Source organism: Vigna umbellata, chromosome 1 (assembly GCF_029865625.1).
Source record: "Vigna umbellata cultivar VRB3 chromosome 1, Vumbellata_1.0, whole genome shotgun sequence".
Taxonomy (NCBI): Eukaryota; Viridiplantae; Streptophyta; class Magnoliopsida; order Fabales; family Fabaceae; genus Vigna; species Vigna umbellata.
This window is the reverse complement of record NC_142165.1, coordinates 6,490,110-6,504,038: the sequence shown is the minus strand read 5'-3', so window position 1 is coordinate 6,504,038 and position 13,929 is coordinate 6,490,110. Positions and strand designations below refer to the sequence as shown.

The 13,929-nt window shown below is 32.5% G+C and overlaps 2 protein-coding genes across 4 annotated transcripts; both read left to right on the top strand.

The window, feature by feature from the left end:
- The first annotated feature begins 384 nt into the window (after positions 1–384).
- Positions 385–2,189, top strand: LOC124843560 (glutathione S-transferase U19-like). Its single transcript, XM_047320333.2, has 2 exons — positions 385–865; positions 1,664–2,189. The coding sequence occupies exons 1-2, from the start codon at positions 545–547 to the stop codon at positions 2,006–2,008; spliced, it is 666 nt and encodes a 221-aa protein (XP_047176289.1). The 5' UTR covers positions 385–544; the 3' UTR covers positions 2,009–2,189.
- A 4,724-nt stretch (positions 2,190–6,913) lies between these two features.
- Positions 6,914–10,957, top strand: LOC124843561 (NAC domain-containing protein 86). Of its 3 annotated transcripts, none has more exons than XM_088092566.1 (7): positions 6,914–7,034; positions 7,136–7,371; positions 8,143–8,420; positions 8,603–8,953; positions 9,097–9,546; positions 9,916–9,991; positions 10,219–10,957. In XM_088092566.1, exons 2-7 carry the CDS (start codon positions 7,218–7,220, stop codon positions 10,782–10,784), a joined length of 1,875 nt encoding a protein of 624 aa, XP_087948692.1. In that variant the 5' UTR covers positions 6,914–7,034; positions 7,136–7,217; the 3' UTR covers positions 10,785–10,957. The 3 variants fall into 3 exon arrangements, with proteins under 3 accessions (XP_087948692.1, XP_087948682.1, XP_047176290.2); XM_088092556.1 differs by having other exon boundaries at positions 10,132–10,957; XM_047320334.2 differs by lacking the exon at positions 6,914–7,034 and having other exon boundaries at positions 7,075–7,371; positions 10,132–10,957.
- The last annotated feature ends 2,972 nt before the right edge of the window (positions 10,958–13,929 follow it).

The window sequence follows — 13,929 nt, the reverse complement described above, 5'->3', positions numbered from 1 at the left end:
TTTATTTCCGGTTACTCTATTTTTAAGTGGATCCTCTGTAGTTTCTATAATATTTTAGAAATTCTTTATTTAAAGATCCTCTATAGTATTTAGAAACTATGCTTAGTTGATTAATGAATAACAAATTACTTAGGTGGTGTTTTATTTTTGTTTTATATTCTTATTATAATCCCTCTTATATATTCACGGAATTACGGGTGCGCGGTGGCTACTATCTAATTTGTATAGGAAACAAAATGGATTTAATTTAAGTTACTTAACCTTCTGCCGGCCATTAGTACTAACGTCCATTCCCACCACACGCCAAATTTCAGTGTCCTCTTTACTAAAGGCTGTTGAAACCAAAACACAAATTTACACTTACAAGATTGTAGAAACATTGTGAGGTACGAAGCTAAGAACATTGTAGGCGTTGTGTACATTCCAAAGATTTCATCCAATCCAATTGTTCACTATAAATTTAGCACTTCCCTCGCATTTTCTAGTCGTCTCAGAACGGATAGCTTCAAAATAAAGCAAAGAACTCAAATTTGTAGAAGATAACATGTCCAAGGGTGACAAGGTTGAGGTTTTGGACTTTTGGGCTAGCCCATTTTGTGGTAGAGTGAAAATTGCTTTGGAAGAGAAAGGGGTGAACCATGTAGCCAGTGAAGAGGATGTGTTTGGGGCAAAGAGTGAACTTCTCCTGAAGTCAAATCCCATTCATCAAAGAGTTCCTGTGCTCTTGCACAATGGCAAACCCCTTGCTGAATCTGCTATCATAGTTAGTTACATTGATGAAGTCTGGCCTTCCAAATCCCTGCTTCCATCCAGTGCTTATGATCGTGCCCAATCCAGATTCTGGGTTGATTACATCGACAAAAAGGTTGGTTGCCTCATTCTCAATCACTAAACAGCCTATCAGTTTATGCTAATTTTATGCCAAAGGTAAAGAGGTACAGGTTCGTGTAACAGTCCCATTTCACTTAAAAATTGAAGCTTAGAACAGTTTAAATTAAAACGTAGAATTTAAGCATAATTCAGTCTCAAAACTAACTTTTAATATTTTGTAGTCACTTATATAATTTTGATGACTTTATATGTAATTGATGTAAGACTTTTAACACAAAATTGACATAATTTCATACTCAAGTCGGCTTTAGAGTTTGTAGTTCATCATAGTTTTGCTCTTAAAGTGGAAGAAAAATTATTTAAACTGTTTTATATCTTAACTTAAATAATGTGAGACTATTTTACGGGGTAAGAATAAGTTCTAACAATAAATAATATAACTTTCAAGATATTTATTACACTAAAAAATAAATTTATTATGCATAATAGTTTATAATTAAATGATAGTAAGCCAAGGCTAATCCATATGTAATTTACTCTTATTTCAAGTCTGGAACATTTTGACCAGTAACTGCTTGGTTTTGAAATTTCTATATATTTAAATTTATGCTCACTATCTTTAGTTTAAGATGATACGGTTTGTGGATTTGGTTACTTTGAATTGAAACGTGTAGTATACTTGGACAGTAAAGTTTTAACAGTGTAATATTTACATGTCATTTGATATTTACATGTAAATTGTGATAATGAGTTGTTCTGTTTACAAGAGATTGAAATAAGTAGATTTATGTATGCATATATGATTATGGATGGTTACTTGTATGCATGGAAGGTGTTTGAAACTGGGAGGAGCATATGGGCAAGCAATGGAGAAGAGAGAAAAGTGGGGACTAGGGACTTCATTGAAGTTTTGAAGCATCTTGAGGAAGCTCTTGGGGAGAAGGAGTATTTTGGTGGTGATGCCTTTGGGTATTTGGACATCATAGCCATTCCTCATTCAGCTTGGTTTTTGGCCTATGAGGAGCTTGGGGGCTTCAAAGTTGCAGACCATTCACCAAAGATCTCAGCTTGGATTAAGAGGTGTTTGCAAAGGGAATCTGTTGCCAAAGTTCTGCCAGACCCAGACAAGATCTACCAGTTTGTTCTTCACTTCAGGAAGATGTCAGGGCTTGATTGATGAAACATGAGTGCTTGTTATGGCAGTGAATGGTTATGGCTTGTTCCTGCTTTTTCTCATTGTATTGGAATTTGCTGTTTTAGTATTTAGCCAACTCTCATATATGATGATGGCTTGAATTAAAATAAGGGAAATAAGGAATAATAATTAATAACATCTGGGCATGTATGCTTTTCAACTGCATTGGTAATGCTAACAGATGAACTATTTTCCATAATTGTTAGGTTAATATATTGCTCCTTAAACCTTTCTCATATAATAAAGACATTGAAGATTTTTTATTTTCACCAACAAATAATAAATACTTGCTATGTATCAAAGTTCCTTGCTCTCTTTTCTCAATTTCCTTTTGCTATAACAGTTGTGCTGAGATTTAAACTCATGAAAGTATTTACTCAGTAAACTGCAATTTCAACGTGTCCGACTGTTATACTAAAAGAATTGTTGTTGAAAGTCGACTATAAATAAAGTCAATTAAGCTTGATGGTGATTAGGCTGGTAGTGAAACTCATTTCAAAATTTATAAATACATGTTTGAGGTAATAAGATAGGTGATTTTGAATTTATTACGCAATTATTGTTGAACTTGTAGAATCTTTTTTAATTTTGGTATCAAAGTGAAGGACGAACATGGGTGGAGACAAACATTCAAACACACAAGACTTAAAAGATTTATAACATCAACCTTATAATCAGAACACATAGTATTTTTCACCGAGTCACTATCACTCTCAGATCACCCATTAAAGTTTAGTGCTATGCACAAAATATATATATATCTGGATGTGAGACTTAAAATTCAATTCTTAAAAATTATAGAAATAAGAAGAAAACTAAGGAAAAATTAATTATAGTCTTGTTCTTAATATTGTTTTTGCCTAATCCCATCTTAATTAATTTTTTTTATTGATGCAATGATAATTTGGTTTGTTAAGTTTGATTGTACCTTTATTTCCTTATTTTGAATTATGTGCAATTTTAGTTTTTTCTTTTCATTTTTATCTCATTTTTTCTTTTTACTTTTTTTCAAAGGAAGTTTCGGTTTTGTCATGATATATTATTTTAAAGATTTCAAATGATTTTTTTCATCAAAATAGATAAATATTTATGAAGAATTTAGAATAAAAAATAATTAAAAAAATAGAAGATGGTTATTTAGTAAAATTTGAAAATTTTATAAGATGTGATATTACGGGTTAGAAAGAGAAAAATGATTTTTTAAATATATTTTTATGCATACAATGTTTTAATTAGTGTCTTATTTAGCAAAATAAGTTTCAATACATTGTATACTCACTTTGTGAAGATCAAAAACAAAATCTTGATGAGAATTTAAAGATTTTATGGAGAAAAAAATTACTGCAAAACTAAATTTGCTTCATTTAAAAATAAAATAACTTAGTTTGTGCCTGAAGTATTACAATTCATCAAATCCAAGCAAGCACAGAATAAAACCTCGATAGTGAAACAAAGAAAACTCTAAACATCTACTGTTATAAATGCAAAGTAAAATAATAAAACTTTACTTACATATTTTTTCTTCTTTTTAATCTAATTGGTTTACTACTAATGTCAACAATACATATTTGTTTGATTTTGTTTTATTCTCGGACTTATTTCACTAATTGAGATAATTAATATTTATTATGTTTTTTTTATTAAATATAACACTTTTGTAAATTTTGTTGCATATTTTTTGAATTCTTTTAAATAGTTTTCATTATTTCCTGTTACATATTATTTTTTGAAAACATTTTTTTCTACTTTTCTCTCCTATCTATTTTCGGGAGTTTATTATTATAATTTTTTTTTAGATTTTAAATTGACATTATACTTACTTTTCAAGTTGAGAAAGATAAATTTAAGATTAAACTCAATTTTATAAAATAATTTAGTAAAATGATATTTGTATTTATCTATAATGTATAATTTTATTTTATTTTTAGTTTATTAAAATCTTCAACGTGATTTTTATTATCTTATACAATGAAATGTTACTATTTCTTTTCTTATTCCCAACGTATATATCATTGACTTTGTTAACCGTGTAGACTAGTTCTCAACTTAATTCAAAGTCTTAACAAGTGAATTTCTTTTGAAAAAAAATTTTTAACACATTTTTTTTGACAATATTTTACAAACTAAGTTATTTTATTTTTAAATCAAGCAAATTTAGTTTTGTCATAATTTGTTTTTCTAATTCGACTAATATCAAGTTTTAACTTGCTATTATCCATTTCATAATTAAGTTTAATTGAGTTGTATTGTTTTCTATACTGTTATAAATATTTTTTATGTTTATTTTCGTATTAAAAATTAAATCTTTTCAGGCAAATCTAAAATTCTAAAAACTGAAAAATAGTAAGAATGTGAATTTAACCTAATCTAATGGATTAAGCCAATATACTTTTGGACTTATTTAAATTGTGTCACAATGTATTTTTTCTAACTCATACCAACTTTTTATGAGTCTTAGACAAGCCACTACTTTTAAAATATAGCACAAGAATTATCAAAATACATAAACAAAGTGTAAAATCCAATTTTTAAATTAATTTTATGAGATACTGTATACAAACGTATGATGTTACTTTATACTAAATTTGTTAGTTTGCATTATACGAACAATATCCTTTTATAGTGGTAATGATCATGTATAACTTTTAGCTTAAAGTGATTTAAAATATTATATTAAGTTGCTATGCAAATGTTAATTTTTTTGGTTTGATAAAAAGATTTAATTTTTAATATGAAAATAAACATAAAAAATATTTATAACAGTATAGAAAACAATAGAGCTGAATTAAGCTTAATTATATATGGTCATTGAAATGGGTAATAGCAAGTTAAAACATGATATTAGGTTGTTTTATGTTGAATACTCTAATTGACTGAAAACGTCATTCTTATTGGATGGGAGAGTAAGAAGCAAAAGCAAAGAAAGCATAAACTGAAAAAGGAGAAAAGCACCAAATGATGCATTCATGAAAGGGAAAGCATGAGAGAGAGAGAGAGAGAAACGTAATTTAATGGAAAAAGCATGAGATAACTTACAAGTCATCATGCCATGCCCAAGTGGATTATTTAATCATTCACGTGGCAAAAGCTGGTCCCACGTGGGTCCCACTTTTAATTTAATTAATTTGTTCTCCATGTGCTCAAACTAATTTTTTCTTTTTATTTTTTTGGTAAATACAATATTTCTAATTAGAGAGACTATGTATGAAACACTAACTTTTAAATTTCTTTTTATGTTCTTACCTTATGAATTAGCCATAGAGATCCAACATTCGTGATTAATTTGTAATATATAAATAAATTAATTTTTATTTTATAAATTAACTTTATAAAATTAAATTAGACTTAATTTCATCTTTTAATATAATATTTGAATATTTCTTATCAACGGGATGAAATCATGTGTTATATTTTCTCTTCTAATATTAAAAGTAAAATTAATGATATTTATTATTTTATGAATTATAAACCGATTTTATAAAAATAAATTAAACTTGAACACATTTCTTAATTATATGCTCAATTCTTCTTATCCCAACTTAATTAAAAAATGTTGGTTTATTAACTATTTGGAATTTTCTTTTTACTATGCTATTTTATTTGTGCTCTTAATAGGATGACGTGATTGTTAACTTTTGTGTTCTCACCAGAACTTATTGACCAATTACTTTATTCTTTAATATCCTCAAACTCACTGATCAACTTATTCCTTCTTTCTTCCAGCACGAGTTCACTGGTGAGTTTGAGAAAAAGTTTAAAAAACAAAACAATGATGAGAAGTGGAGAAGAAAAGGAAAAAAAAAACAAAGATCACACTATTTTATTGATAAAAAAAATCATAAGATACATAAATGAAAATAGAAAATATTTTAAACACTCAATAAAATATTTTTTATAAATAGAAATTCAATTAAAAATATCCAATAAAATATTTAAAACTTAATGGATAAATACTCAGTCGATCAGTACAACAAAGTATAGTATTGACTTGTTTCTTTTTTAGTACAATTAAAAAGTTAGTCTTAAAACAACAATTTTAATTATGTTAGTTTTGTTTAACCTCTATTAATGGTTAATATGATTTAACATGTATTTAGTGTTTAGTAATCTAACACGTATTTATATGAAAAAGTAACATTATTAAGCAATTAACCTTGAAGACAACCACTAAATATATTAATTTTACAAAACAAAAAGCAAAGAATAAAAGACTCCTTTAACATTAATTGCATATTAACGTAATATGTTTTCTTTTAATTAAACTAACAAAATTAAAATTTATATAATAATTCCTTTTTTTTATCATACTAAAAATACATATTAATTACCCAGAGTTAATTAAGTACAGCTTTACTATCGTATTTTCTTTTCTGATCAGAATCCTTTAGGCTAATTAAAACTAATTTTAAGATAATATATTTTCAAAGTAATAAAAGCATTATATTAACAAGATTTTAAATTTAGAGAATGATGGACATGCAACAAATGTGAAAGCTAGAACCGTTTGTTCAGTTAAGAACAGCCGTCCTAGGTTGTCTTTTTTTCTAAGTTTCCTTCTTTGGAATACTCCTAGGGTGACATGATGCTGCTATAGTAGCTAGTTGTATGTAGGTGGATAAACTTAGAATCCAAGAAAGAACAACCAAGAAGCATAGGATCAATGGTGCAGAACAAAACAAAATCATATACGTATAATATAATATGATATACATTCATAATTAATTAGTCGATATAGGAGTAGTTCAAACTTGATAGGAAAGATAACAGGAATCCATGAATTTGATCAAAAAAACAAATAAAAAGTAGTTAAAAAAGAAAAAGAGATGAAAGGATGACACAACCCTGGGCCCATGCATCAAACTTTTTTTTTCTCCGAATCTTCTCTCTCTTCAGTTCTCTTTTTGTCCTCTTTATCAAAACCCCAAGCAAGCCCCACATTCCACCCATCTTTGCCAATCATATCTATCTCTCTCAGTTTTATATTTGGATCTTCTTCTTCCTTCTTAAGGTCTATGTTTCCTCTCTATATTATAACTCTATATGTTTCTCATCTTTGTATCATATGCTTGTGTTAACATGTTGCTTTTCGGTTAATTTTGTGCATGGCAGGGAATTCAAGCTTCTCTATAATCTCTGTTCCAAGTTCTTGAGGATAAGTTAAGAGGAAGAAGAAGGTCCAAAGTATATATAAATGGCACCTGTTTTGCCTCCTGGTTTTAGGTTCCACCCTACTGACGAAGAACTCGTTGCTTATTACCTTAAAAGGAAAATCAATGGCCGAAAGATCGAGTTGGAAATCATTCCAGAAGTTGATCTCTACAAGTGTGAACCATGGGACTTACCAGGTAATCAATTACTTACATGTACTCAGCTTTTACACGTAACATATTTTCATTATATATATCTCATGCATATATATATGCATGTCCTAGTACTTCTATTTTTTCTGTGAATAGGGTTTTTCTTGGAGAGATCAAAAGTTGAAAATTCACGAGAAGAAAATCCCATGATGAAGCATAAACTTTAACATCATGGGGGAGAAGTTTTTATAAACGATCTCAATTTTTATTTTTGTCTCTTGTAATAATAATGATTTTGTAAAACTTAACATAAAACACTGTTTCTTAAAAAAGTGGCACGCGCTTAGAAGCGATTTGCTTCTGATATTTATTCAGTATGATCAAACACATACTTGCTTTTTTGGTCAAGTATATTTTTCTACTTTATCATAAAATATCTATTGTGATATATGATGGAATGTACTTAAGAGTTCTAAAGGAGATGGTCCCTTCACCTTTAGGGTTCCTATTGTGATGGTCAAGATTTAGTAACGAGACAATAGTAGATTCCTAAGTCAAAAAGCGTATGCTAAAGAAAAGAATTACATTGTATTCTACACTGTATAATATACATTTATACACTACTCCCATGCAATATACTTTTCTTCACGTTTTCTGACCATTCTCCCATTGCGCTTAGCTTTAATTACCACCTTACGATTTGACGTGATGAGGACGATGAATTGTGAGGAAAATATTAAAAATAATCAACTCATGGTAAAGTTTATACTGGAAGTGCTTGTGAAAATGTTGAAATATTAAGTTTTTAATTTACAGGGAAATCATTGTTACCGGGGAAGGATTTGGAGTGGTATTTCTTTAGCCCTCGTGACAGAAAATACCCAAATGGATCAAGAACAAACCGAGCAACAAAATCTGGGTATTGGAAAGCAACAGGGAAGGATAGAAAGGTAAATTCGAAGGCTCGTTCTGTGGGTATGAAGAAAACCCTAGTTTACTATCGAGGAAGAGCACCCCATGGCTCTCGCACAAATTGGGTTATGCATGAATATCGTCTTGATGAGACAGAATGCGAAACTGCTTCAGGCTTGCAGGTATATTCATCAACTACTCATTTTTTTCTACACACTCTTATTTCATTTTCTCTTTTTGATTTGGATTTGTTTTTCTTCATTCATGGCTTTTAGATGCATTTTATTTGTCTAATAACCATGCATTCTTTTCTTGCTTTATATATATATGATTCTCTTTTGAATATGGGAAAACGTAATTTCAGGATGCATATGCTCTTTGCCGTGTGTTGAAGAAGACTGCAGTGATTCCTCAAAAAGTTGAGGGGCAGTATGCTAATGTTCCCAATGTCAATCAGATTACAAGCGATCAATCATCGAGCATTGAACTATACTCTGAAGGAAGGGGCGAAGATTTAGTAGATAGCTCAAATTATTTTATGTCTGTGGATACTTGTTCACCACACAATGTTGGAACTGAGACTCCTCTCCCCATAAGTGGTGGAACGACAATGGATCATGTAAAATGGTCACACTTTTCATCACAAGATTCAATATTTAGTCTTCCAACTTCTTCATATCCTAATTTTGGAGCCATAGCATACCCTCCATCCAAGGTACGTTCACTTAAAACTTTCTGTACAAATATCTGAATATAACTAAAAAAGCTGATTTATAACTAGCAAACAACACTCTTTTCAAAGACAAACATACTTTTGAGCTAATTTAACTAATGTTGTCTTTCTCTTAAAATTTGCAGGTGGATATAGCACTAGAGTGTGCAAGGATGCAACATAGGTTTGTTATGCCCCCTTTGGAGGTGGATGACTTCCCTCAAGTTGGAATCTCTGAGCTGAAAATGACACAAGCTTCTAGTTTCATGCAAGGAAGCAGAACTGAAACAGATATCTTACAGGAAATTCTTTCAGTGGCTCAGGCCTCTCAGGAATTAATAAATCAATCCAACAACTCACAGGATTGGTGTGGCAATGATTATTATGCTCCTCGTGATGACGATTTTGCCTTCATGGTTGGCACTGACTACAATCATTCAAATGAAATAATGAGCTCAGTGAGGTATGTTGACAAAGCATGGGAAGATGCAAATACAAGGACAATACAGATCGGAGATATGGATGAAGAATTTAAGTTGGAGAGGAATGTAGAGAATTTAAGATGGGTCGGAATGTCAAAAGAAGATTTAGAAAAGGTATAGAGTTGTATGCTTATTCAGGTTTCTTTTGTACCTAAATATTACCCATTTAATATTTTATTTCAATGATAAAATATGGCCAAAAACTGAGTTATATATCTTAGGGTATTAGTTAGAGGGATTGATATCATATGTTCATGGTGTATGCTATCCCTCCAATTAAAAAAAAAATCTCATTTTTAAATGTAATATTTTCTCTCTTATTATTAGTTTATTGTTTTAGTAAAATTTTATACTTGAATTAAAACTGGAAAAGACACGGAAAGGAATTTGATTCCTTGCAGAAGCCTCTTGAAATAACATTTGAAAATATAGTAAGGATGAATACATTTATATGATTCTTAATGTGATCCATTGTATGCACAGATGGAAGAACAAAATATTGTCCCAATAGAGGATATTTCAAGCTTCCAAACTAAGATGAAAGAAAATGAGGTGCAAGGTATATATATATATATGTACAAAATTTCATGTATGATTGCTTTGTTAATGTTTTAGTTTGCTTTTCTTCATAAGTATGGTATATAAATGAGCATGTTCTTGCAAACATATCTAATGTTTTAGTAATTGCTAAATGATCAGAATCTGAGCAACACAGTAACATGGAACATAATGGTACTGAAATAAATGATTTCTCATTGGGTTTCATGAATGATGACGATCCTACAGAGAACTTGACAGAAGATGGTAACAAGGATGATTATTCAAGTTCTCCTAGTTTTGAGGTTGTTGAGGAAATAAAGGTTAATCGTGGAATGTTTGTTTCGACTCGTCAAGTGGCGGAGACATTCTTTCAGCAAATGGTTCCTTCACAAACAGTCCAAGTTCAGCTTAATACAGTGATGGCACACAATCATTACGTAGAGAATGCAGAGGCAATGGTGTTGATAATGGAGGACAAAGGATCTTTAAGGAAGGTTAAGGCCTATGTGATGGGGAAGCTAATAAAGCCATCAATGACAATAGCAAGTGCGATTGTATTCGTCTTTGCACTTGTGCTGATGCACTATGCTTTTATAAAGGGAGAAGTGAAATTTTGGAATGAGACATGTTGCAGTAATAGTGATAACATCATGAAGAAAACGAATCAATCATGTCAGATAATGAATGAGTCAAATGATGTTTGGTTTATTGGTATCAAAAGTGGAAAAGGTTTAAGTGCAGTCTTGAAGAAAATAGGCATTTTTCTGACTATATTCTTTGCTCTTTGTGCCATGTGGGCTAACCATAGTTGATCTCGTGATATTCTTTTAATTTTGTCTCTAACTTAAGAAATTAGTTTGAGAACAGCGAATTGTGCTTCTTCCAGTTAGTTAACATTGAAGGCTGATGTATCCATACACACAATTGAATTTTACTTTATTTGGTTAAGACTTAATTGTATTCAATCTTAATTATGAATAGAATGTTCACCATTCTTAAATACTTGAATTTCACCTTTTTGTAAAATTGGTTTAATAATATCTTATCGTGAATTCTTTACGCAATCCAATACAATAGTAGTGATATTTAAGTTTAATCTACATATGAAAATAAAATTTTAAGAAAATTAATGTCATATATTTTTTTAATTATTAGTTTTTTTGTCTGTAGGGTTCTTTTTCTGCTTCATAATAAATTAGAGAAATTTTCTATTTTTGTTATCCTTCATCCATAACAATGAATATTATTTTTTTTATAAATGTTCAACTTTCTTACAATACGAAAATTAAATTCACACTTGAATTTTATTATGAAAAAAATCTTGAGTTATAATATTTAGTCATAGTTAATTTTCGTCGTTGTGAAGGTAGATATTAAAATTAGTGAGCACTGCAATTGAGTTACGTTCAAATTTTTTTGCGAGTCTTTATTTTACTCTTTCTATCATTTACTTGTTTGTCTAGTACGCGATTTACTAGATTTGTAAGTTATTTCTTTACAATAATGATTTTATAAAGCCAATTAACTTCTCTTTTTTACAAAGGAACTTCGTTGTGAAATAAAATGAAATATAAGAATTATATTTGAATACAAAAAGCATAAAACTAATCGTATTTCTATTATATCAATATAAGTTTTAATTTGAACTTTAAGTCGAGAAATAATTAGTGTTGAAGAAAATAGAATAAAAAATAAAATAATAAGGAAATTAAAATAATATAGATAAAGAAAAGAAATCTTTTAATAAAAAGATAAGTAAAAGTGTCAAGAAGAAAAATTAAAAATATTTTAAATTGAGATACATATTCTTAAAGAGAAAATGTCTTCGAAACATACGAGTTATTTAAATATACAATAAAATCAATTATGAGTAGTGAACAATTTAAAATCTTATGAGCACTATTTCGGTTGAGGCGTGGAATCCCTTAAAACATTCTGATAGTATCGAAGACTGCGTAGATGCTAAAGACGAAGCGGACGGACGCTGTGGACGTTACGGACTAGACGGACTAGACGGACGAGGCTTAGGGCGGATGGACACTACTCCATGTTCTAGGTTGAAGACCGAACGGGCTTTTCTCCATGCACTCCAGGTGGTCGTTGTCGTCCTCCTCCAAGCCGGACGGGCGAGCACCTGTCAAAGGCACTCCGACGCTCAAGTTAGTAATGTAACCGAGCGGTAAGTAATGCATGTATATATTGCATCCTATGCAACCTTGTCCAGAAATCATACTTGGGACTCTTATTTATACTGGTTGTAATTGACTTTTACCTTTTGCCGGCCTAATGGCGGCTCAATCACGCCTTAATCTCCATTAGGGGCTTTAATGAGCTATTATCGTTTGTAATATGACCATATGGCCGGTCGGCCGGTATGGGTGGTCAGCCTGGATAGAACCGTTCGGTTCACGGGGTCGGGGGACCATATGGTATACCGACCTTTGGGAGAGTTGGACTTGGTTTTGGGTGCATGAGAGACTGTACGGTACATCAGCCCCTCAAGACCGAGCATGATGTTAATTATGCGAAGGGGCTTTGTAGATGAATTTCCTAAAAAGGACGGGTTCTCTGCTTTGCTTTCGTCTCTGAGTCCCTTCTGCTTGTTTGAGTGGATGGGAGGCAAAAGCGGATAACAAATCGTGGAGATCCGCTGTTGCTTACTAACGGTGGGGGTCGACCGGGATTCCATTTGAAGAAGAACAGTTGTGAGGCCAAACGACAGAATGCTTAATGCCAAATTTGGCAAAGTACTTGAGGCCACGGATGCCCAAGCCATTGGGGCTGAAAAGTTGAGGTCAAGTTGTGACCGGATGACTGAGGGCAGGTGGCCCTAATCGAATGGTCGGGGTCGGATGGTTGATTGCCAAACTTGGCTAAGTAATTGTGATGTCATGGACGACCGAGATGTTAAGGCCTTTTGAAGGTCGAACGGTTGAGGCCTTTGGAGACCGAGATGTTAGGTCCTTTTGAAGGTCGAGATGTTGAGGCCTTTTGGAGGCCAAGTTAAGGCCTTTAACGGTCGAGTGGGTGAGGCCATACGAAGGCCAAGTTGAGGCCAGGCAGTGGTCGAAAGGTAGAGGCCGCGAAGGCCTAAAGGTTGAGGCCTTTGGAGGCCGAACGACTGAGGCCTTTGGAAGCCGAACGGTTGAGGCCTTTGAAGGCCAAGATGTCGAGGCCTTTTGAAGGCCAAACGGTTGAGGGCTTTGGAGGCCGAGATGTTGAGGCCTTTTGAAGGCCGAACGGTTGAGGCCTTTTGAAGGCCGAACGGTTGAGGCCTTTGGAGGCCGATAAGATGTGGCCGGTGTTAGGCCAAACTATTCATGCCTTGGAGGCTGAGAAGTGGAGGTTTGTGCAAGGTCGAACGGTTGAGGCCATTGGAGGTCGAGTGATTGACCTTTGAAATGCTCCGGACGGTAGGGTGTCCCCTTCACCGCCGGCCAAGTTGACAGGGTGTCCCGTTCATCAACTTGGTCTTTTTCTGGAGTCGGGCATCAGTGTTTCAACAAAGAAGTCGTCATTCACTGCTGGCCAAGTTGCTAGTGGTTCATTAAAGAACTCGTCGTTCATCAACTTGGACTTTGTCTGGAGTCGGGCAGCAGTGATTCAGCAAAGAACTCATCGTTCACCGCCCGACCAAGTTGACAGTGGTTCATTAAAGAACTCGTCGTTCATCAACTTGGACTTTGTCTGGAGTCGGGCAGCAGTGGTTCAGCAAAGAACTCGTCGTTCACTGCCTGACCAAGCTGACAGTGGTTAATTAAAGAACTCGCCGTTTATCAACTTGGGCTTATGAGGTCGGATGACGGACGTACTTGAGGCCGCACGGCCGAATGATTAGACGTTGACGCCAATTTTGGCTATGTACCTACGAGGTCTAGTTTGAGAAAGTACCTTATCATTAAGGCCGAACGACTGAGGTCTTTGGAGGTCGAGTTGCTGAGGCCAAGGAATGGCCGA

What these genes read in the sequence shown, in the direction of transcription:
- LOC124843560 (XM_047320333.2), top strand. Translation starts at nt 545, where the DNA reads ATGTCCAAGGGTGACAAGGTTGAGGTTTTGGACTTTTGGGCTAGCCCA. An exon ending in TTGATTACATCGACAAAAAG is followed by an intron (nt 866 to 1,663) that starts GTTGGTTGCCTC and finishes TATGCATGGAAG; the next exon opens with GTGTTTGAAACTGGGAGGAG.
- LOC124843561 (XM_088092556.1), top strand. Translation starts at nt 7,218, where the DNA reads ATGGCACCTGTTTTGCCTCCTGGTTTTAGGTTCCACCCTACTGACGAA. An exon ending in TGAACCATGGGACTTACCAG is followed by an intron (nt 7,372 to 8,142) that starts GTAATCAATTAC and finishes TTTAATTTACAG; the next exon opens with GGAAATCATTGTTACCGGGG. An exon ending in TAGCATACCCTCCATCCAAG is followed by an intron (nt 8,954 to 9,096) that starts GTACGTTCACTT and finishes TAAAATTTGCAG; the next exon opens with GTGGATATAGCACTAGAGTG.